At 49.5% G+C, this 23,262-nt stretch overlaps 2 protein-coding genes across 2 annotated transcripts; both read left to right on the forward strand.

Moving 5' to 3' along the window:
* Positions 1 to 1,444: 1,444 nt before the first annotated feature.
* On the forward strand, positions 1,445 to 14,772 carry amd1 (adenosylmethionine decarboxylase 1). The gene is made up of 9 exons (XM_030345226.1): positions 1,445 to 1,764; positions 5,341 to 5,427; positions 8,896 to 9,022; positions 9,187 to 9,289; positions 9,378 to 9,420; positions 10,174 to 10,318; positions 10,403 to 10,495; positions 10,580 to 10,735; positions 12,616 to 14,772. Exons 1-9 carry the CDS (start codon positions 1,655 to 1,657, stop codon positions 12,751 to 12,753), a joined length of 1,002 nt encoding a protein of 333 aa, XP_030201086.1. The 5' UTR covers positions 1,445 to 1,654; the 3' UTR covers positions 12,754 to 14,772.
* An 817-nt stretch (positions 14,773 to 15,589) lies between these two features.
* rpf2 (ribosome production factor 2 homolog) lies at positions 15,590 to 23,128 on the forward strand. Its single transcript, XM_030345229.1, has 10 exons — positions 15,590 to 15,714; positions 16,404 to 16,536; positions 17,584 to 17,621; positions 17,880 to 17,919; positions 19,012 to 19,093; positions 19,215 to 19,291; positions 20,465 to 20,564; positions 20,924 to 21,026; positions 21,118 to 21,262; positions 22,315 to 23,128. The coding sequence occupies exons 1-10, from the start codon at positions 15,692 to 15,694 to the stop codon at positions 22,525 to 22,527; spliced, it is 954 nt and encodes a 317-aa protein (XP_030201089.1). The 5' UTR covers positions 15,590 to 15,691; the 3' UTR covers positions 22,528 to 23,128.
* The last annotated feature ends 134 nt before the right edge of the window (positions 23,129 to 23,262 follow it).

A 23,262-nucleotide genomic window follows, 5' to 3' on the forward strand; every position in this document is an offset into this window, starting at 1 on the left:
TATATACTTTATAACAGTACATTATGCTAGCTTTTTTTTTATTAATGTGCTGTCTAAATGTACTGTATATATCAGGGATAATATTAATACTGTACTGTCTGAATGTATATAGTATCTTTACCAGTAATACACACTGTTCATGAGTTCCTCTGGAAGGCTCCATCTTATTGTCTTCATTTTTGAAAGCCAAATAGACAAAATGGAGGTGAGAAGGATCCCTGAGTGTCTGAGGTCTACTAACAAACAGCCAGGAACAGTTCAGCAGCAGCTGAACAAGACCACCAATAACTGGATAAGAGAAACTACCCTGGAGTTTCTGGATGTTTCAGAAAGGGATGTTTTCAATTCAATTAATTGTATTTGTTTAGCCCTTAATCACAGGTACAGTCTCAAAGGGCTTAACAGGCCATGTATTTATTACATATGTTTATGACATTTATGAGTGTCATAAAAATTTATGTGTGTCATAAGTGTTTAAAAACAGCAAAAATGGGCCGTCAGGATACAGGAGTGTGCAGACAGATCCTCTCACGATACGTTAACTCTGGTGATCGTACACGTATTCAGATCAAAGCGTAGCAGATTTATTTGCATTGGGGAAGGCCGGGATCAGCTCAAAGTCAGCACCCCGCCCTGCCCGCCCAGGTCCTCATACAGACACTGTTCTCCTGGGAGCTGACACTGGTCCAGGATCTACAGGAACCTCTGTGTCCTTTATCAGGGCAGTAGCCTCTGTTGTGTCGATTATCAGGGTAGGAACCTCTGTTGTAACGTTTATCAGGGCACAAACCCCACACACACACAAACACACACACACACACACACACACACACACACACACACACACACACACACACACACACACACACACAAACACACAATTAATGGGTTATAAAAGCTTTGTGTGTGGCAATAGTCTGACACTCCCTCGACCTCAGCTCTGCTTAGAAGTTGTAATCCAGTGATCCCATGTATGTCTTAATTTAATCAAAATAAATTGAATTATTGCATGCAGCATTAGTTAAATAATCGATTGGTATCTTTCCCCCGCCATTTCCTGGTTTGTATGTCGGTCTGCACCGTTTAACGACGAAATATTTAACGAATGTAGGGATAGCAGATACATAGTTTCTTATTCTAATATGTTTTTCCTCTCAGACGATTTTTGTGTGCATATTTTTGGATAGATAAATAATTTTCTATTTTGCATTGTAATGATCTGTCTCGAGTAGAGCCACTGTACGAAACTATTTCCCACGGGATTAAATGATGTTGTAGATCTAGCTCAGTAACATGTACACGTGGGGGTGTAGCATCGACGTTGACAGCTGTGTAGGCCAATCAAACGGGTCCAAACGGAACAATCGACAGCTGTGATTGGTTGCGCCGCTCACTGACGTGTTCCGTCGGTGAGCGGCCGCGCTATAAAAACGCCATGCGCCCCTCATTCATTGCTTACCACAGTATGGCCGGCGATATTAGCTAGCACTCGCTCACGGTATTCTCTGTCAAAGGGAAGACGGCAAAACTAAGAAAATACACCTGGATTGTTACTTAAGGACTGTACTTATAATAAATTATTCCGGTCAAGCAAGGACTGAATAACTACGGTTACCAGCGTTTATTTTCTGTTGTCGGCGTCTGTTGTCTCACGATGGAGGAGAACGGTGCACACTTCTTCGAGGGGACGGAGAAGCTGCTGGAGGTGTGGTTCACCCGGCAGGACGAGGCCAAGGGGACCGGCGACCTCCGCACCATCCCGAGGTGGGTGACCGGGAGGCCGGGGGGTGCTCCCCTGGGCTTGGGGTGGGGAGACGACCTGTCATCACGCTGTAACCACCAGGGACTGACTCATCCATAGGGTTTATTTTGACTTTATCACGCTTTTATTCGGGGACACTTCTAACTATCCCTCACGTCCGGGAACCGGACGCCTCGCGTCTGGAGGTCAGCTGTCGGAGACACGAATCCCCGCTGTGGGTTTGTTGACGAACCGCCGAGTCTCAGGAGACGTGCTGGCTCACGTCTTGTTTCTAAGATGGCCCTCGGAGCTACCGCTAGCTGAGCCATTGGTTCTCACGACTCCTGCTAGCGCGGGCTATCTCTTGCTAGCTGAGCCATTGGTTCTCATGGGTCCTGCTAGCTCTAGCTAGCCGAGCCCATTGGTTCTCATGCCCCCGGTTAGCTCTGGCTAGCTGAGGCCATTGGTTCTCATGGGTCCTGCTGGCTCTGGCTAGCTGAGGCCATTGGTTCTCATGGCCCGTGCTAGCTCTGGCTAGCTGAGTCATTAGTTCTCATCATCTCTCCACTGTTCGATAGCCATTCGATACTTTGGTAATCCTGGTGATTTAAGCCGGCTGGTTCAGCGGTACCTGGTGACAGGTCCCCGTTATCTCCAAACACGACACGTTAGTCACTACTTCTCCGAGGAGTCTGGAGCATTAAGGTAGCGGAGGGCCCAGAACCAACAACCTTCCGTTAAACACTGACGCGGGATTCGTGTTATTTACCTATCGCGGGTTTTTTAAGAAAATTGTGGCGGCATGCCAGTGCTGGGGATGCTCTGCCGCCCACGGTGTTATAAGCGACGAATAGTTCATCATAACCTTAACCCGGGCAGACTTGAAGTACAGGAACTGTCTCCTCCTGCGTCATGTCGGCCTCACATGTGCTCGTCACCGCGTGCTTCGCAGTCGTGACATGACGGCACTCGAACTCCGTACCCCACTGCTGTCCACTTGTGTACTACTATACTACTACTACAGGGTTTGATGTACCGGTCTGCCTTTAATAGTATTTATGACACCAGAACACCGGAATGAGGGATTGGACAGGCAGTACACTTATTGTAACACCCACAGAAACACTTTTTCTGTTTACATAAACTTCATGAGGTCGGTTGTGTATTTATGTATGTAGAGCAAAGGACCTGTTCTTTGGGTAAACTTGCATTCAACGAAGCAGGCACTGTCGTTCAGGCCTTTCGTTCGAGTCACGTTTCGGTCCACGGACCTGCTCCCCACCCATGCCTCTTATTGGCTGATCCGAGGGGACGATTCCTAGTGACTGGGATGTATGGACCGTTAAATAATGTATACGTTACTCCAAGACTCTGGCCACCCGTACAACTGGGATGTATTGGAGTGGTTTTTGTTTCCAAAGCTGAACAACCGTGTAAAACTTATGAGTCGTAACGTGTTTGTACTGTCCAGTGAATACATGTGTACTACAGCTGTAGTATACTGAATGGTGAATATGTGTACTGAATGGTGAATATGTGTACTGAATGGTGAATACATGTGTACTACAGCTGTAGTATACTGAATGGTGAATATGTGTACTGAGTGGTGAATATGTGTACTGAGTGGTGAATACATGTGTACTACAGCTGTAGTATACTGAGTGGTGAATACATGTGTCTTACATGCCATACACTACACGCTTTTTTTCTAAAGGGGCTTACAATAAGTACATTTTTCAGAAGATATTCTTTACAGCTCTGGTGTACACTTCCTCTTGTGAATCCAAGTGCTTTATCACACTAGTGTATACAAGTGAAAATTTGCACTTCACAGCTCTATGGTGTCTAGTAAAAACGAGTTGTCAGACCACATGACTGATGCCGCGCCGCCCCATTGGCCGTGGTCCGGTGCGTTGTTTCGGCAGATCTATGGCAGACTTCTCCCTTTTGCGGGTGAAAGGTCGGGGTTGACCTTTCACTGTATTAACCCCGTCACCAACAATGGCTTTAGGAGCGCGCTGGGCGCTTGAGGGAAAGCGGTGGGGTCAGTATTGTGCGGCGGGCAGATTAAAGGCTCAAGGCTGACTGCAGGTCGCTGTGCTCCCTGGACCGCTGCCAATGTCCAAATAAGTCCACAAGGACGTGGGCTCCGCTGGCTGGCGCCCTGCCTGCTGCCCTCCTGGCTGTTCTTAGCCCGTCAGATACCGCTCTAACCACTCTTATCTAACTATCCAGCCTTCCCAAGCCCCGAAATAAGTATGAGAGTTATATGGAGCTACAACAAAAAGCAGGGCTTGGATGGTTTGTTAGAGGTGGGGCAGAGGAGATGAAAGCGTCTACCGGTCCTACTGGAGTGTTCTCCAACGCGGCTGCACTCCGGCCTCCTGCCCACCACGGTCGCACACCAACGCCCTGAACTGCTCGCCACAGGAAGTGGGTGTTGGTGGTGACGATGCAGCCAGCGGGTCGGGTTCACAGTGAGCCCGGCCTCTTTCCCCTCATTAAGAAACCTAATCCGCCATGTGCCCTCGCCGGGGCCAGCTGACCCGGAGCGGCTTCCAGATTTAGCCCTGCGTGTCGTAAGGGGTGCTGCCGGTGAAGTAGGCCCGGCTCTGGAATGTGGTGGCCCGGTGCGACATGGCTGCGCTGTTCCTCCATTCAGCCAGCGCAGAGCCAACCGACAGCCCCCCCCCCTCTGGGGGCGGTGGGCAAAGAACTGGCGTTGACGATGTAGAGTTGGGAGTGAGTGGGAAACCGGGAGGACGCCTAATGGCAGGGGCCAAGGGCGGCTAACGAACCCTATAATGGATTCTCCCTCCCTCCCTCCCTCCCTCTGTAGTTAATGTGATGCAGCGCCATGCAAAGCAGCTGTCCTTGCCCGTGTTATCCGAGCCCAGTGTTGGTCAGCTATTTGAGCTGAGTGACGATCTCGGCCTGGCCCACTTCACGGCCGGCCAATCAGAGCGCGTCCCTGAGCTCTCACCTGATTAGCCGGTTATGTACCTGGAAGCGGGGCTGAGTGTTTCCATGACAACCGGGATGCCCTGCACGACGATGTGCATGAAGGGATTAATATTGTTAACGTCGTGTTTTATTAATGTCAACGCAACGTTGGCTACATTTTGCATGTTTTTGCAGTAGCTAAAGTACCCCTGATGATGAAACGATGCAGCACCATACATTAGCTTTAGCTGCATTTAGATTTACATTTAGCAGATGGTTTTATCCAAAGCTACTTACAATAATTACATTTGTCAGGAGAAAGAGATGCGATATTTCGCTGTCAGTATAGTAAATATTTTCTTAGAACCAATGGTCAAGCACTAACAATTGCTAGGTTAACGATTAACCTAACATTTGTTAGCTTCAATAGCTAAATGTTTTACCTTATTTTTATTATTATCTTGGGTTGGTTCTGCACTCGTACCTCTCCTGCAATTCATTCCGATAAATTTCCCTCTGACTAATGAAGGTTTATCTTGTCCTGTCACGTATGCACAAACCATGCGTGACCCCTTGGAATGCATTACTTTACAATACAACGGATTCAATCAACTGTGTCCCACCCCCCCCCCCCCCCCTGTCTTTCCTCTCTCCAGGTTTGAGTGGGACAAGCTTCTGGAGAATGTGCATTGTTTGATCATTAGTGTGACAAAGACTGACAGACAGGAAGCTTATATACTCAGGTGAGTCCCTATCTTCTTCCAAGTTCGCTGGTAGAATGTTGTTTTTTCAGATTGGCCATAAAATATCTACCTGTTAGTCAGGGGCCGAAACTCCTCAGGTTGAGTGGTGTCACTTAAACATTTTCCTAGTTTCGTAGTGTACAAAGTGTTGCGTAAACCGTCCATCGGCGACCTATAGTCCATACTCGTAGGCTATATGGGTATGAATGGAAACATCTGGTCGACCTCTGTAGTTTGACCGCAGTAGTAAGCTGTGTTTACTAGGGATGGGGATCGAAACCCGGTTCTATCAAGGACCCGGTTCCACTTTTTTCAAAACCCGAAAATCATTGACGTTTGGGCTTATCGATAACACTATCGAGTCCCGCCCCCCCCGTTTTTTATCTCCCGTAGATCCTGTAACGTAATCGAGTCGGTTCACGGCATTTAAGTCAAATCAATCCAATCACTGCAGCGTGTCCACCATTGTTTTTGAATGGAATTGTAAGCAAACCGGTATTACCAGTAAAACAAGTGACGTCCGGCGGTTAACTTTGTTCGTGAGGATGGCTAAGGGGATAACCCAACCTCAATAGCCAAGCACATTAGCATTGTGCATCAAATAAAGGCCAAATGCAGTACCTTCGACTGTCTCCGAGTTGAAAGAACTCTGTCTCCTCCTCCTCCTGTCGCACCACAGACGGGCCCGTCTCAATCATCCACCCAAACTACGAGCGGTTATCGCACACAGACATTGTCGCTAGTCTCGTCAATTAAAAATACTAATCCAATTGTGAAATCGGTGTTGTAATCAGCAGCCTCCACTCAGAAACATGAGTAATACTGCATTACTCATGTTTCTGTATTACTAATACAGAAACATGAGTAATACTGCATAACTCATGTTTCTGTATTACTAATACAGAAACATGAGTAATACTGCATTACTCATGTTTCTGTATTACTAATACAGTTGTATAGTGCTCTAATCATTTTAGCATATATAATTAAAACTACTTCCAATTGTGAAATCGGTGTTGTAATCAGCAGCCTCCACTCAGAAACATGAGTAATACTGCATTACTCATGTTTCTGTATTACTAATATAGAAACATGAGTAATACTGCATAACTCATGTTTCTGTATTACTAATACAGAAACATGAGTAATACTGCATTACTCATGTTTCTGTATTACTAATACAGTTGTATAGTGCTCTAATCATTTTAGCATATATAATTAAAACTACTTGTGTCAATATTTATTAAGAATTACATATTTAATACAATTATTTCCTAAATACTTTCCTCATCACTAAAAACGAGGCGTGTTTCCACCAATTAATAGAAAAGTATCGATAGTGGTATCGAAAAAGACTCGGATCGTTAAGGAGTATCGAAAATGGTATCGATATCCATAAATATTAATGATCCCCATCCCTAGTGTTTACCCCCCAGGGGCCACAGGCCCTAGGAACCGTTGGAAGGACTTGGGTCTCCACCGCAGGGAGCACAGTCTAAACTGGGTTCAGGGGACATAATTCTACCCCCCAGAGAGTCCCTGTTTGGACAGGGTATTACTGTAGAACTTTGGGGCTTGCAGCTCTGAATATTCTGATTGGTCGAGGACTCGCCACATTTTGTTGCAGCCTTTTTAACATCTGCAGTGGGAAACAGTGTAGGTTCATGTTGACGTGCAGTAAATCAGTCCTATTGCTGCGTCCGTAGTGGTAACCTACACTCACAGATAATTTGCACCATCTGTTTTATGTATTGATGTTTCATCTCGATTGCAGTCGGCGCTACAAGCCAATGTTTACTTGCGCTGCGGTGTGTGTGATATCGCTTTTGATAACAGAATGGCAGTTGTGTCACCACTGTTTATTTGTTTTTATGGGAAACCGTTTTTCATTGGGGAAACGCTGCATATTTGTAACGTAAATGATCCGTAACTGTCCTATACACTATTAAACTATTTTTTTCTGGCTCTAGTCTGCACCGTTCTGTCTGTGCAGCTCTATGTCCGGGTCTATGTCTGGGCTGCTGTCTGACTTAAGTCTGCACAGCTCTTGTCCGTCTGGCTGCTTTCTGGCTTTAGTCTGCACAGTTCATTGCCTGTCTCTAATCTGTACAGTTAGTCTGTACAGCTCTAGTCTGTAATGCTGTCTGGCTCTGGTCTGTACTGTTCTAGCCTCTACTTCTTCTTGTCTAGATCTAGCCTGAACTGATCAGGTTTTCAAGCTCTAGGCTGCATAGAGTCATAACCTGCCAGTGTGAAAATGTAGCTGCCAAGCCATTGCTTAAATGGTTAACCGTGCATGCTTTTCCTTCAATATATGACTCAATATATGATTCAGCCAATGGTTAGAGGGCATTCTGAACCCTGAACTCTACCATGTGTAACTCGGACCTTTCAGTTCTAGTTCCATCTCTAATCCTCTTCTACAGTTGGCCTGTCCATTTCTAACCCCTTTCTACAGTTGGCCTGTCCATTTCTAACCCCTTTCTACAGTTGGCATGATCATTTCTAGTCTAACTAACCCATCTACAGTGAGCATGTCTCCAGACATGTCTCCAGTGTCATTACTCAAGCAGTGGGGGTTCTTGATCTGGTCAGGGGGTCTGAGGGAACTTATTAAGTGTGCAGGTTCTATTCATTTGGGGGGCGTTATAGTGATTGAAGATGGTTCTTCAGGCCTGCCTCGTTAAAATGGGTTGTAAACACCAAAACTTTTTTTTCGTCTGGGCAAAGGGACTCTAAAGCTGTAAGGTTACTGAAGAGTATCTTCACTCTAGCGTTTCTCACTGTAGGATGTTCGAGGGTAGCTGGTCGCACATCTCACTCTAGTGTCTCACTCTAGCGTCTCACTCTCACTCCAGTGTCTCACTCTAGTGTCTCACTCTCACTCTAGTGTCTCACTCTCAGTATAGTGTCTCACTCTAGTGTCTCACTCTCACTCCAGTGTCTCACTCCAGTGTCTCACTCTCACTCCAGTGTCTCACTCTCACTCCAGTGTCTCACTCTAGTGTCTCACTCTAGTGTCTCACTCTCACTCGAGTGTCTCACTCCAGTGCCTCACTCTCACTCCAGTGTCTCACTCCAGTGTCTCACTCTCACTCCAGTGTCTCACTCTAGTGTCTCACTCCAGTGCCTCACTCTCACTCCAGTGTCTCACTCCAGTGTCTCACTCTCACTCCAGTGTCTCAATCTCACTCCAGTGTCTCACTCTCACTCTAGTGTCTCACTCTAGTGTCTCACTCTAGTGTCTCACTCGAGTGTCTCACTCCAGTGCCTCACTCTCACTCTAGTGTCTCACTCACTCTAGCGTCTAACTGTAGCGTGACTCACTTCTCACTCTAACGTGTCTGACTCTAGCGTGTCTCACTTCTCACTCTAGCGTGTCTGACTGTAGCGTGTCTCACTCTAGCGTGTCGTGACGTCTCACTATCTTGACCAGCGTGTCCTAACGACGGCGTGTTTCCTCCACAGTGAGAGTAGCATGTTTGTCTCTAAGAGACGGTTCATTTTGAAGACGTGTGGAACCACCCTCTTACTGCAAGCCCTGGTCCCCCTGCTGGAGGTGGCCCGCCAGTACTGCGGCTTCGACGCCATCAAGGTCAGTCACATGGTGCTCCGTGGCCAATCACATCAGTCCGTCCCCCTCCCCTGTCCAATCACATCAGTCCGTCCCCCTCCCCTGTCCAATCACATCAGTGTACTGATGTATTGTGTGGCTGTACTCTGGGCGGTGTACTGATGCATCACGTTGTTCTCCCCCAGAACTTCTTCTATTCCCGAAAGAACTTCATGAAGCCCACGCAGCAGGAATTCCCTCATCGTAACTTCCAGGAGGAGGTCGACTTCCTGGCTCAGATCTTCCCAAGTACGTGTGAGAACAGTGTTTATTGATTGGGCAATTGAACACAATTCCATGAAGTCTCTTACATGTTTTTCTTCGTCCCATATTGCAGACGGAGCTCCCTACTGTATGGGCCGTTTGAATTCTGACTGCTGGTAAGAACCAGTCACGCCCTGTTCAACCAGTCACACCCTGTTAGATCCGGTTGGAACCAGTCTCCCACGTCACACCAGATGAACAGTCGCACCCGATGAACACATTAAAAACCAATAACGAGAAAAAATCAATTAATTATTTTTGTATGTAGTTTGTGTGTTTTTAGTAGAGCTGTCAAGCGATTAAAATATTTAATCATGATTAATCGCATTAATGTCATAGTTAACTCTAATTAATCGCGATTAATCGCAAATTATTTTTCTATGCTAAATATCCCTTGATTTTTTTGTCCCATAATTCTTCTCATTTTAATTATCTTATCAACATGGTGAAGTGCATCGGCTTGCCTTGTGCAAATGATTTTTTATTGATAACATCGGCATATACACTGATCAAAACAGGACGATACAAAAAAAGAGCCTATAGTGCAATTAAACGACTGCTTTGAACAAATGTCATTTTAAACATAGCAGTCAGGCTACTGCTTCTTTGTTTTGAGCCAAAGAAGAAATTTTTTTTTTTTTTTTTTTTTTTAATAAAATAATAGCGTTAATCGTGCGATAAAAAAATTAACGCCGTTAAATTTGGTTTGCGTTAAAGCCGTTAATAACTCGTTTAACTGACGGCTCTAGTTTTTAGCATACAGAGTCTCTCCCATCCCAGACAGACCTGTAGTCGACCGCTAGTTAGAACCATCCAAGTTCACCTGGTTGTGGCTGACGTATTGTGTGTGTGTGTGTGTGTGTGTTCAGGTACCTGTTCACCCTGGACCTGCCGGAGTTCTGGGAGAACAAACACGCGGACCAGACCCTGGAGGTTCTGATGAGTGACCTGGACCCAGCCATCATGGACCTGTTCTACATGAAAGACGGGGTTTCTGCTAATGATGTCACTCGTGTGAGTACAGCGCGGCGATCGGTTCCTCGCCGTCCCCCGGTCGCCGGTGAACGATGCTCACCTCGTCTCCCGTTCTGTCCCCAGATGAGTGGAATACGTGACCTGATCCCAGGTTCAGTGATTGACGCCACGATGTTTAACCCTTGTGGCTACTCCATGAATGGAATGAAAACGGACGTGAGTGAACGTGTTGATCCAGCGTCTGACCGGTCTTGAGTCGCCTGTGGGGGGAAGACGTTGACCCCTGCCTCTGCTCCTCAGGGTACCTACTGGACCATCCACATCACTCCAGAGCCAGAGTTCTCCTACGTCAGCTTCGAGACCAACCTCTCCCAAACGTCCTACGATGACCTCGTCCGCAAGGTCGTGGACGTCTTTAAACCTGGAAAATTCGTCACAACGCTTTTTGTGAATCAGGTGAGAAACCAGGCTGAACTGGTGATCGAGTGAGGGGCTGGAGCAGTGAGTAGTGAGGGGGGGGAGCAGTGAGTAGGGAGGGGGGGGGAGCAGTGAGTAGTGAGGGGGGGTGAGTAGTGAGGGGGGGGAGTAGTGAGGGGGGGGGAGCAGTGAGTAGGGAGGGGGGGTGAGTAGTGAGGGGGGGGAGTAGTGAGGGGGGGGGGAGCAGTGAGTAGTGAGGGGGGGGAGCAGTGAGTAGTGAGGGGGGGGAGCAGTGAATGAGTAGGGAGGGGGTGAAGCAGGGGGTGAAGCAGTGAGTGAGTAGGGAGGGGTGAAGCGGTGAGTAGGGAGGGGGTGAAGCGGTGAGTAGGGAGGGGGTGGAGCAGTGAGTGAGTAGGGAGGGGGTGAAGCAGTGAGTGAGTGAGTAGGGAGGGGTGAAGCAGTGAGTGAGTGAGTAGGGAGGGGGTGAAGCAGTGAGTGAGTAGGGAGGGGGGAAGCAGTGAGTGAGTAGGGAGGGGGGAAGCAGTGAGTGAGTAGGGAGGGGTGAAGCAGTGAGTGAGTAGGGAGGGGGGAAGCAGTGAGTGAGTAGGGAGGGGGGAAGCAGGGAGGGGGGAGGGGGTGAAGCAGTGAGTGAGTAGGGAGGGGGGAAGCAGTGAGTGAGTAGGGAGGGGTGAAGCAGTGAGTGAGTAGGGAGGGGTGAAGCAGTGAGTGAGTAGGGAGGGGGGAAGCAGTGAGTGAGTAGGGAGGGGGGAAGCAGGGAGGGGGGAGGGGGTGAAGCAGTGAGTGAGTAGTGAGGGGGTGAAGCAGTGAGTGAGTAGGGAGGGGGTGAAGCAGTGAGTGAGTAGGGAGGGGGTGGAGCAGTGAGTGAGTAGGGAGGGGGTGGAGCAGTGAGTGAGTAGGGAGGGGGTGGAGCAGTGAGTGAGTAGGGAGGGGGTGGAGCAGTGAGTGAGTAGGGAGGGGGTGAAGCAGTGAGTGAGTAGGGAGGGGGTGAAGCAGTGAGTGAGTAGGGAGGGGGTGAAGCAGTGGGTGAGTAGGGAGGGGGTGGAGCAGTGGGTGAGTAGGGAGGGGGTGGAGCAGTGAGTGAGTAGGGAGGGGGTGGAGCAGTGAGTGAGTAGGGAGGGGGTGAAGCAGTGGGTGAGTAGGGAGGGGGTGGAGCAGTGGGTGAGTAGGGAGGGGGTGGAGCAGTGGGTGAGTAGGGAGGGGGTGGAGCAGTGAGTGAGTAGGGAGGGGGTGGAGCAGTGAGTGAGTAGGGAGGGGGTGGAGCAGTGAGTGAGTAGGGAGGGGGTGTAGCAGTGAGTGCTTGCTGCTGTCTTAAGGCTGGCTGGTGTCGTTGGTCGGCTAGAAGGGAGGTTAGGGCGTTGTTGTGGGACCGCTGTGAGGGTCATAGCGTTGCCTCACCTTGGGATCCCTGACGTGTTTATGGCCTCGTAGGTTATTGCTGCCGTAAACTAGAGATCCCTGACTATCCATTTTAGATAACCCATTCATTAAAGGTTCTCTCAGACGGCCTGCTGTAAGAGCCTACTGATTCATAACAACAATTAAACTACTGCTAAGCACCATGTGCAGTAGAGCGATGTGATATCAGTCCCCATGACGCAGATGCTACTGGAAGGATAGAAACGACGTGTGGGGAAGTAGATACACAAAGTTAAGAGTGTCAATTACAAGGTCATTTGTCAGAAGGTGAAACTATGTATCGCTGGGGGTACAGTGAGGATGTTCATAGAACCAAGTGCCAAGCACTAACATCGCTAGGTTAACCCATTCCCCGTAGACCTCAAGGTATAAGTGCAAGGCCGTACAACATGCGTTAGGTGCCAGGGGGCTGTTGTGACCACTGTGAGGACCGTTGATTTGAGCTCCAGGATTTCAGGCGGTTGTGTTCTGCGTCCCCCCAGACCTCCAAGTGTCGCAGTGTGTTCTCCTCGGCCCAGAAGCTGGAGGGCTTCCGCCGCATGGACCGCCAGCTGGCCCAATTCAACGACTACAACTTCGTCTTTACTAGTTACGTGAAAAACCACAACCAGCAGAGCTGAGAGATGAAGGAGAGGCGTAGTAAGAAGGGCGCGTGCGGGGGCTGTGGCCCCTGCGTCCGTCCGCCCCCCCCGGGGGAGCCCACCTCTCTCCTCCGTCCTCGTCCCCCGTGTCTCCGCCTGGCCTCCGGCGGACCTTGTTGTTGTACCTTTGACTTAGAACTCTTGCATGACCGCTCTTTTCTCTGTTTAGATATGCTAGCTCATTCTTGCTGTGATGTTGACGTGCATGTTTGGGAATTAAACATGCACCCTGCCAGCAGGCCATTCCTGCCCTCCTCCCCCCTCCTCCCCCACACCCATGGGTCCTCCCACCTTCTTCTGTGCACACAGAGCTCCTCCCCCCTCATCGCCCACATTCATGGCTCCACCCCTCTCCTCCCCGCTCCTGAAGGCTCCGCCCCCCTCCTCCCTCGCACACACGGCCCCTTCCCCCTCCTCCCCTGCACACATTGCTCCTCCCACCCCCGCCGCCTCCCCCTCATACACGGCTCCTCCCACCTCCTGCCCTGCAGACATGGCTCCACCCACCTCCTCTCCCACAGACATGGCTCCTCCCCCCTCATCCCCAACAGACAAGGCTTCCGAGCCCACTAGGACCGCCCCTGACATGCTCAAATGGCCTCTGATTGGTCCCCACTGCTGATGTGTGTATTGTACTCACGACTGCACTTTAGACGAACTCCACCCCTCCCCCCCCCCCCCCCTGGATAATATGATATTACGATAATGAATATAAATATGCTCCTACAGCCGGGAGCCGGCCGCCAGGAGGCCTGAATGGGTAACAAAGAGATGTGCTTGTTCTCCAACAAAACGCGTCCTCTGCCCGTTTCCACCCGCACACAATGCAGCCTCCATCTGAGCATGTCAGGCGCCTCCCGGATCATTCCACACCACTGTCCAGACATCTTTTTTTCTTTTCTTTCTTTGTGAATTGGTCCAAAATGTGTGCCCCTTGCAGTTTGGTAGTTAGTGGTTCCCCACAGCCCTCTATCACATGGGGGGGGGGGGGGGGGGGGGGGTTAGAGGGGTGCATGTGACCACTAGCGATGCTGCTCAGCAGTCTAGGGTTCTGCTGTCTTCCTCCCTCCACCCCCACCGGACCCTCGTCACCAACGCCACCGCTGGGCTCCCACCCCCGGGGGGGCGCCGGCGCCGTGCGGGGGGCTGAGCCTTTCCAGACAGAAAGAGCCAGGCAGCCGGCACGGACGCCCTGGGAGAGGGGCTGGGTAGACTGGGAGAGGTGCTGGGTAGACTGGGAGGGGTGCTGGGTAGAGGGGGAGAGGGGGAGGTGAGTGAGAGGTGATGGTTTGCCTGGGAGAAGTGGTAGAGAGGTGATGGGTAGTGGTAGAGAGGTGATGGGTAGTGGTAGAGAGGTGATGGGTAGTGTGGGGGTAGAGAGGTGATGGGTAGTGGTAGAGAGGTGATGGGTAGACTGGGGGGCCGGTGCTGGGAGAGGGTGAGACCGGTGCCCCCCCCGGGGGGCTGGCGGGCGACGGTGCTCCAGGGAGGTTCAGAGGGGTCCTCCGGGTGGTTTGGGTGGTGTCGGGGTGTGGAGGACTGCAGCGCCCCTGGAGGTCGGAGGTCCATCCCTCAGGCGACTAGAAGGCTCTGCGAGGAGGTCTGCAACATGAAGGAATATGAGCCAGCATTTTGACAGACTTTGTTTGGTCACCACGACCAGGCGGAGTGGAATATTATTTTGATACGTTTAATTTTGATATACTGAAATGCAAATCAAATGCTTCTTCCTTGTTTTATTTTCAGGAATAATAGTTTTTTCTTACAACATTATTTGTTAGGAATGCATTTGGCAGCGGACCAATAGATCTCCCTGTTCGTGTGTTATTCCCTCTAGTGTGGGTTAGGGTTAACTCGGTCGCCTGCTCAACCAGCGGTACTGGGGAGACTTTGCTGTTCAAATTCTTTCTTTTGCTTTTCTTTGGATGGTCAAGATGTGCTAATTATATCTGTACTACGAGCTTGGTGCTTAAAATAATAAAATACTTATCTGTGAAATCGTCTTTTCTTTCTCTATGACCTTTACAAGATTTTAGAGTTAGAACAAAAACATAAGATGCTAAAATGGAATGGTACAATTGTATTTAATAGTCTCTATAGTAGATAGTGTATATTAGTTCAAACGTCCAGTATAGATTTGAAAACGGGTTAAATACATGTCTGGAACATATGTCATACTAGCTTAATGCTCTAGATATTTAAATACTGCTTTAGTTATTTTGCTAGGTGAATGCCAGTGTGTGCGAGTCGGTATTTGAATAGTTCAATACCCTATTCTAATGTTTGAATTGTAAAGTAGATGGGTTAGTGTCGCCATCTGCTGGCCAATGGCTTCTGCCAGTTGGAAATTATTAATATAATATATAATACAGCCAAAAGCTTTATAATACCTGCATCGGTCTGATTAGGACCTGGTGGGCGTGGTTCGAGACGTGCAAGGACCAATAGCAGACCCGGAGACAACTGAGGCGAGATGTTACATTTTATATTGATCGTTTTTCAAGTTTTTTTTTTTTTTTTGGAGTCTTGGTATATAACAATACAATAAGAAGGTATTAATTAATGTCCGGTGGCACAGTGGTCCAAGTATTCGTTAACCAATCGGCACCTGATCACCCAGTAAAACCGTTAACTAAACTTCGTTAACAGTCGACCCTGCGACGATTTCTGATGAACACATGGTGACTTTTATCAATAGAAAAATGGCATTATCTATCAAAAGTTTTTTATATATATTATTAAACCATGTATGGTTATTTGTAGGTTTTTATTTTCTTCGTGTTATATTTTCTGTGTTAATGCGTCGCGTTCGTCCAGGATGTGACGTTGCCGGAAGTCCTCGTGTTGTCTTCCGGGTGTTTTCACGTGGACCAGCGGGCAGAGAACCACCGAAGATCCACGCGCTCCAAACGCCAACATGACACAACTAGACAACGTGACGTGAGTTTATCTTCAAGAACACCCGTATGACTATGAACGGGGGGCTGATATATAATATATATACTTTAGATATTTCCCTCCTGTAAAAAATGGAAGTCTGGCCTCGAAGAGGGGCAGGGTCTCTGTCTTCTTCTAAATAAATATATTAAAATAAAGCTTTAACATCTTAATATCTTCCTCAAATATAAACAATTCTATTAAATAAAGAGTTGACATCATAATATCAACTTTACTTTGAAATAAACCTATTCTTCAAGAAACCTCTACCAGACGCTAGCGACTCCTCTTGGTATTCCCCTTCACGAAGAGACAGGAATATACGATTGGGTTCAACGGTGATAGACTCACTTGTATTGCAACCTACGGAGAGCTTGGGTCCTCCAGCTCGTGTCTGCATGTATTCTGCTCTCACCTACAGCGTGTGTCAGTAGGAGCCCCTTTCTGTCAAGAAGTCTGAGGCGGTCAGCTTGTGAAGTGATGGACGCCTCTCCCCTGTTGCTAGTACTGTCATAGTCCTACTGAGCTGTGGGAGTATGACAGGGCTATCAGGAATACTATTAATAAGTACTATTATGTGGACGATTCCTGATGATGTACCTAGCTGGGTGCTCTAGTAGCGAGTGTTCATAGATGTTAAACACTCACCATCCATACTGTGTGTGTGTGTGTGTGTGTGTGTGTGTGTACAGGAGGCCCAAGTCTCAGCGCTCCAAGCGTTTCCTGGAGGGCCGGGCGCCGAAGATAGCAGAGAACGTGAAGAACGCCATGATCATGAAGGGAGGAAACACCAGCGAGACCATCACCAACGCCCTCAAAGACCTGGTGAGGATTACACTGTACACTCTATATACACCATGCCATGTGTATCTCTTAAAGCACGCAGGCATAACAGACTGGGCTAGGAGGGGTTGAACAGTCGCGTTAATACAGGGTTCAGATGGTATAACAGACTGGGGTTGGACAGTCCCATTAATACAGGGTTCAGATGGTATAACAGACTGGGGTTGGACAGTCCTGTTAATACAGGGTTCAGATGGTATAACAGACTGGGGTTGGACAGTCCCATTAATACAGGGTTCAGATGGTATAACAGACTGGGGTTGGACAGTCCTGTTAATACAGGGTTCAGATGGTATAACAGACTGGGGTTGGACAGTCCTGTTAATACAGGGTTCAGATGGTATAACAGACTGGGGTTGGACAGTCCCATTAATACAGGGTTCAGATGTTATAACAGACTGGGGTTGGACAGTCCTGTTAATACAGGGTTCAGATGGTATAGCAGACTGGGGTTGGACAGTCCTGTTGATACAGGGTTCAGATGGTATAACAGACTGGGGTTGAACAGTCCCATTAATACAGGGTTCAGATGGTATAACAGACTGGGGTTGGACAGTCCTGTTAATACAGGGTTCAGATGGTATAACAGACTAGGGTTGGACAGTCCCATTAATACAGGGTTCAGATGGTATAACAGACTGGGGTTGGACAGTCCCATTAATACAGGGTTCAGATCGTATAACAGACTGGGGTTGAACAGTCCCATTAATACAGGGTTCAGATGGTATAACAGACTGGGGTTGGACAGTCGTGTTAATACAGGGTTCAGCTGGTATAACAGACTGGGGTTGGACAGTCCCATTAATACAGGGTTCAGATGGTATAACAGACTGGGGTTGGACAGTCGTGTTAATACAGGGTTCAGATGGTATAACGGACTGAGCTTGAGGTTGAAGAGGTTGCTGTTCTATAGAATGTGAATCGGGTGCCCTGCGGTTCCACAGGCTGCAGCCAGTGTTACTGTTGCTCTATAGAATGGGAATAGTGTGAGAAGTGTTGTGTTGATCTCCCCGTGTCCTCCCTCAACAGTATGCTCTGAAGAAGCCCAACGCAGTCCTCTACAAAAAGTGAGTTGTCCCTTCACTGAGCATCAGCTGGTAGTAAATGTTCTTATTCAGGTCAACAATGTCTTCATCGCACCATGGCCTCATAAAATTGTTGAGGGTTAGATGTTGACTTGCTAAGTGATCTGATGCTCAATGGATCTGTCTGTATAGGTAAACGTTGGTTCAGACATGATCAATGGATCCATCTGTAGAGGTGCATGTTGTTCCAGACATTATCTACGGATCTCTCTGTACATTGCTGTCTGTCTTTGTTTAAAGGAAGAACATCACACGGCCTTTCGAAGACTCCACATCGCTGGTATGTTTCCCCTATAGAACTACACCCTCTAACGACCAGTGGCTCTCCCATAGGGTGCTCCTCTGTTCAGTCATCCTATTAAACCCGCCCCTTATTGGATAAATGGGTGTGATTGGCCCGATCTGAACCAGGTCAGTTGGAGAGGTGCCTGAGCTGGAGTGAGCCATATGCATCTGCCAGAGCAAATAAAACATGAGCCTGCAGATTTGTCTGGTTCCCAGGCTGCAGGTCTCCCCTCTGCTGTACCTAACGCCAAACCCTTCCTTACCTAGCCCATCTTAACCACTGCTCTACCAACCCTAACCCTTAACCTCTCTAACCCTAACCTATCTTGACCTAACCCTAGCCTCACCACTGCTTTACCAACCCTAACCTCCCTAACCCTAGCCCTAGTCTCATCTTGGCTTTAACTAACCCTAACCTTTCTAGCCCTATTCCTAACCCTCTACCTCTAACCCTACCCTCTCTAGCCGTCTGTAGCCCTAGCCTCACCTAACCCTCTCTAACCCTGGCCTCAGGTTCACCGCGATGTTGTTCTTCAGCTCTGATCGCTATTCACTCCCAATCCAATAAAAGACAAGGTTTGAGTTGCTAGGCAGAACGTTCAGTTGAAACTCTAATCCTGACTGACTGATTAAAAAATACCAAAGACTGTCAGCTCAACTCTGCCCTACTCTACTCTTTAAAGAGAGATTCTCTGTACTTTAAAGGACTCTGAGTAGTAGTGGATATCAAATGTATTGGTATCTGGACCTCTAACTATACAAGTGACCTGATTTAGTTGGACTTAGTTTAGTTTTCAGGATGAATGCTTTGATGAGGAGGCAGAGGGCCGCTCTAACATGGAAGAAGACAGGCACCAGAAACACTGCTAATAAAACATTATAATGAGGTGGTTTCCCTTCATAATGGCTGTTTGAATTGGTTTCAGGCAGATGCTAATGTACTGCAAAGGAACATAATGAGTGATTAGCATGTAAAGTGAATGTATAATATATCTCAATGAGTAACAACCTTTACCCCCCAACCCTGACCTCTAACCCTAACCCTGAGCCTCCCACCCTAACTCGGCCATCTTTACTGTGTTTCCAGGAGTTCTTCTCCAAGAAGACGGACTGCTCTCTCTTCGTCTTCGGGTCTCATAACAAGAAGAGGCCAAACAACTTGATATTCGGTACGAGTGAAGCCTGACTCTCTCTGCACCACGAACTCTCATTGGTCAGACAGTCGCTGGTGTGACTTTCACTACCTAGCTGTCTGTAAAGACCCTCATCCTCTCTGTGTTTGTTTGGCAGGGCGTCTGTTCGATTTCCACGTGCTGGACATGATGGAGCTCGGCATTGAGAAGTACACGGGCCTCATGGACTTCAAGGTAACCATCCAAACGATTTCAGGACCTCTTCACGGTCCGTGTTCAACACGGCTACCCGAACCGCAGTGAGCCCGGGGTCGTTGGGGGGGCTAGCCGTCTGAACTGCCAAGGAGACGTTGATCAGTCACCTGATGATGAATCCACAGGTTCTAGTCTGGGTCATCAGGGTCTAGTCTGGGTCATCAGGGTCTGGTTCCTCAGGGTCTAGTCGGGTTCTTCAGGGTCTGGTCTGGGTCCTCGGGGTCCAGTCTGGGTCCTCGGGGTCTGGTCTGAGTCCTCGGGGTCTAGTCTGGGTCCTCGGGGTGTGGTCTGGGTCCTCGGGGTCCGGTCTGGGTCCTCGGGGTCCGGTCTGGGTCCTCGGGGTCTAGTCTGGTGCCTCTGGGTCCTCGGGGTCTAGTCTGGGTCCTCGGGGTCTGGTCTGGGTCCTCGGGGTCCGGTCTGGGTCCTCGGGGTCCGTTCTGGGTCCTCGGGGTCCAGTCTGGGTCCTCGGGGTCTGGTCTGGGTCCTCGGGGTCTGGTCTGGGTCCTCGGGGTCTGGTCTGGGTCCTCGGGGTCCGGTCTGGGTCCTCGGGGTCCGGTCTGGTTCCTCTGGGTCCTCGGGGTCTAGTCTGGTTCCTCTGGGTCCTCGGGGTCTAGTCTGGGTCCTCGGGGTCTGGTCTGGGTCCTCGGGGTCTGGTCTGGGTCCTCGGGGTCTGGTCTGGGTCCTCGGGGTCCGGTCTGTGTCCTCGGGGTCTGGTCTGGGTCCTCGGGGTCTGGTCTGGGTCCTCGGGGTCCGGTCTGGGTCCTCGGGGTCTGGTCTGGGTCCTCGGGGTCTGGTCTGGGTCCTCGGGGTCCGGTCTGGGTCCTCGGGGTCCGGTCTGGGTCCTCGGGGTCTAGTCTGGTGCCTCTGGGTCCTCGGGGTCCGGTCTGGGTCCTCGGGGTCCGGTCTGGGTCCTCGGGGTCCGGTCTGGGTCCTCGGGGTCTAGTCTGGTGCCTCTGGGTCCTCGGGGTCTGGTCTGGGTCCTCGGGGTCCGGTCTGGGTCCTCGGGGTCCGGTCTGGGTCCTCGGGGTCCGGTCTGGGTCCTCGGGGTCCGGTCTGGGTCCTCGGGGTCCGGTCTGGGTCCTCGGGGTCCGGTCTGGGTCCTCGGGGTCTCTGTGCTGGCGGGCCCCTGACTGGGCCACTGTGACCCCACAGAACAGCAAGTGTCCCGAGGGGACCAAGCCCATGCTGGTGTTCGCCGGCGACGCCTTCGACGTGGACCACGAGCTCCGGCGCCTCAAGAGCTTATTCATCGGTGAGGAACCGCACTCCACGCCATACACGCCTGTTAGCTCTGGCGCTAACACTCCGCACACGCCTGTTAGCTCTTGCGCTAACATTCCTCTGCACATACCTGCGGGCCGTAGCGCTATCAGTAAATATTTGGGTATTTGTCTTTAACAAAAACCCTGAATGGGCAGGATATCCTGTGTTTGCGTACAATCTACTTTTACCCTGCTACACCCAAACATGTATGTATAGAACCGGCGATGTAAACAAACATGGCCGCTGTGTACTGCTTGCGATTCATTCATACATTCTCGGAGGTGGTTGTTTAACTTTATACAAAAGTTAGCTTACGTTACGTTACGTTACGGCCTTCCTGCCTCCCAGACTTCTTCAGAGGCATGGCGGTACCGGCCGTGAGACTGGCTGGCCTGGAGCACATCCTGCACATCACAGCCCTGGAGGACAAGATCTACCTGCGGAGCTACAGGTACGCAACACCATGGTGTCCAGTCCAGGGGCTCAGCAACCAGGTCCGACCAGCAGCTGAGGCCTGACCCCTGCTCTGTGTTCTCTCTCAGGTCTCTGCTGAAGAAGTCCGGCTGCCGCACGCCTCGCATCGAGCTGGAGGAGATCGGACCGGCGTTTGACTTTGTGGTGAGAAGGACCCACATGGCGTCTGAAGACCTGTACAAGACGGCCCACCGGCAGCCCAAGGTTCTGAAGGTAGGAGGTCGCGCCAACGCCAAACTTATCCAGGATCGCTTTTTTTGTTTTCTGCTAACGATGCTACCCTCTACATGCTAGTCCCTATATCCTGGTCTCTACATTCTGGTCTCTACATCCTGGTCTCTACATGATGGTCTCTCCATGGTAGTCTATACATGCTAATCTCTACATGCTGGTCTCTCCATGCTAGTCTCTCCATGCTGGTCTCTCCATGCTAGTCTCTCCATGCTGGTCTCTCCATGCTAATCTCTACATGCTGGTCTCTCCATGGTAGTCTCTACATGCTGGTCTCTCCATGGTAGTCGATGCATGCTAATCTCTACATGCTGGTCTCTCCATGGTAGTCTCTCCATGCTGGTCTCTCCATGCTAGTCTATACATGCTAATCTCAACATGCTGGTCTCTCCATGGTAGTCTCTCCATGCTGGTCTCTCCATGGTAGTCTATACATGCTAATCTCTACATGCTGGTCTCTCCATGGTAGTCTCTACATGCTGGTCTCTCCATGGTAGTCTATACATGCTGGTCTCTCCATGGTAGTCTATACATGCTACTGACACCGTCAGAGGAACACCATGCTAGTCTCACCCTTGAGCCGTGGGTCACGCAGAGAGGCCCACTGTCCCTCACTAATCAGGGCTCATCAATCAGTCTTCAGTCACATGCTGATCAGGAGGTTAACCTCGTTCTGATAACTCGGCGGGCAGAAAGGGCTCTGTGTTCATCTTGATTGATCTGTCCCGGAGGCTTCCACGTCCAGCATGGAGAAACACAATGTTCACTGGAGTGATACTATTACCTTATTAACATTAGGAGGATCACCTTAATGGAACTGTAATGAGGACCTGTATTCATCATTAACCACAAATGTGATCAAAGGAATGACTAGGATGAAGGTGCTTCCAGATGTTTAGAACGTGTATCTGGATGAAGGTGCTTCCAGATGTTTAGAGCGTGTATCTGGATGAAGGTGTTCCCAGATATTTAGAACGTGTGTTTGGATGAAGGTGTTTCCAGATGTTTAGAGCGTGTTCTCTGATGTCTTTCAGGCTGGTAAGAAGAAGAACATCTCCCACGACGTCTTCGGCACCAAGTTCGGTCGTCTGCACATGCAGAAGCAGGATCTCGGCAAGCTGCAGACCCGCAAGATGAAGGGACTGAGGAAGAGGAGGGGTCCTGTACCGGCAGAGGGCGAGGAGACAGAAGCTAAAGCCCCCAAAACAGAGAGTGCTGACCCTGACCCCGACCCTACCCAGTCCTAAAGCCTCCAGTACACAGTCATGACCCTGACCCTGACCTAAAGCCTCCAGTACACAGTCATGACCCTGACCCTGACCTAAAGCCTCCAGTACACAGTCATGACCCTGACCTAAAGCCTCCAGTACACAGTCATGACCCTGACCTAAAGCCTCCAGTACACAGTCATGACCCTGACCCTACCCAGTCCTAAAGCCTCCAGTACACAGTCATGACCCTGACCCTGACCTAAAGCCTCCAGTACACAGTCATGACCCTGACCCTGACCTAAAGCCTCCAGTACACAGTCATGACCCTGACCTAAAGCCTCCAGTACACAGTCATGACCCTGACCCTCACCCTGACCTAAAGCCTCCAGTACACAGTCATGACCCTGACACAACCTCAAGCCTCCCATACAGAGTCCTGACAATAACCCTCCCCGAGCTAAAGCCTCCCACAGAGTCCGAACCCGAGTAGCACCATATGAATCCCCCAGATGGTTGACTCTTTAGATGAAGAGATTGATCGATCACGTGTGTGTGTCAGGATCGATGGATCGATGATTTTCTATTCATATGTTGTTACTATCTGTTTTCTGTAATAAATATGTTGTAACTTCATAAACTGTCGTGTTATCTCACATCCTATTCTTAATTTTGTTGATTTACATGTTTAAAGTTTAACCTGCAAGTAAATTACTTACAGCTAGATTGAACTTTAACTTGGCCATGTTCAACATTGTTGAGCCCATCGCTTCA

The sequence above is a fragment of the Gadus morhua genome, chromosome 21, assembly GCF_902167405.1.
Source record: "Gadus morhua chromosome 21, gadMor3.0, whole genome shotgun sequence".
NCBI classification, from domain to species: Eukaryota; Metazoa; Chordata; class Actinopteri; order Gadiformes; family Gadidae; genus Gadus; species Gadus morhua.

Coding starts and splice junctions, on each gene's coding strand:
- rpf2 (XM_030345229.1), top strand. CDS start 15,692: ATGACACAACTAGACAACGTGAC. Junction 16,537..17,583: donor CCAACGCCCTCAAAGACCTG/GTGAGGATTACA, acceptor CTCCCTCAACAG/TATGCTCTGAAGAAGCCCAA. Junction 17,920..19,011: donor TCGAAGACTCCACATCGCTG/GTATGTTTCCCC, acceptor CTGTGTTTCCAG/GAGTTCTTCTCCAAGAAGAC.
- amd1 (XM_030345226.1), top strand. CDS start 1,655: ATGGAGGAGAACGGTGCACACTTCTTCGAGGGGACGGAGAAGCTGCTG. Junction 9,421..10,173: donor CGTTTGAATTCTGACTGCTG/GTAAGAACCAGT, acceptor GTGTGTGTTCAG/GTACCTGTTCACCCTGGACC. Junction 10,496..10,579: donor TGAATGGAATGAAAACGGAC/GTGAGTGAACGT, acceptor TCTGCTCCTCAG/GGTACCTACTGGACCATCCA.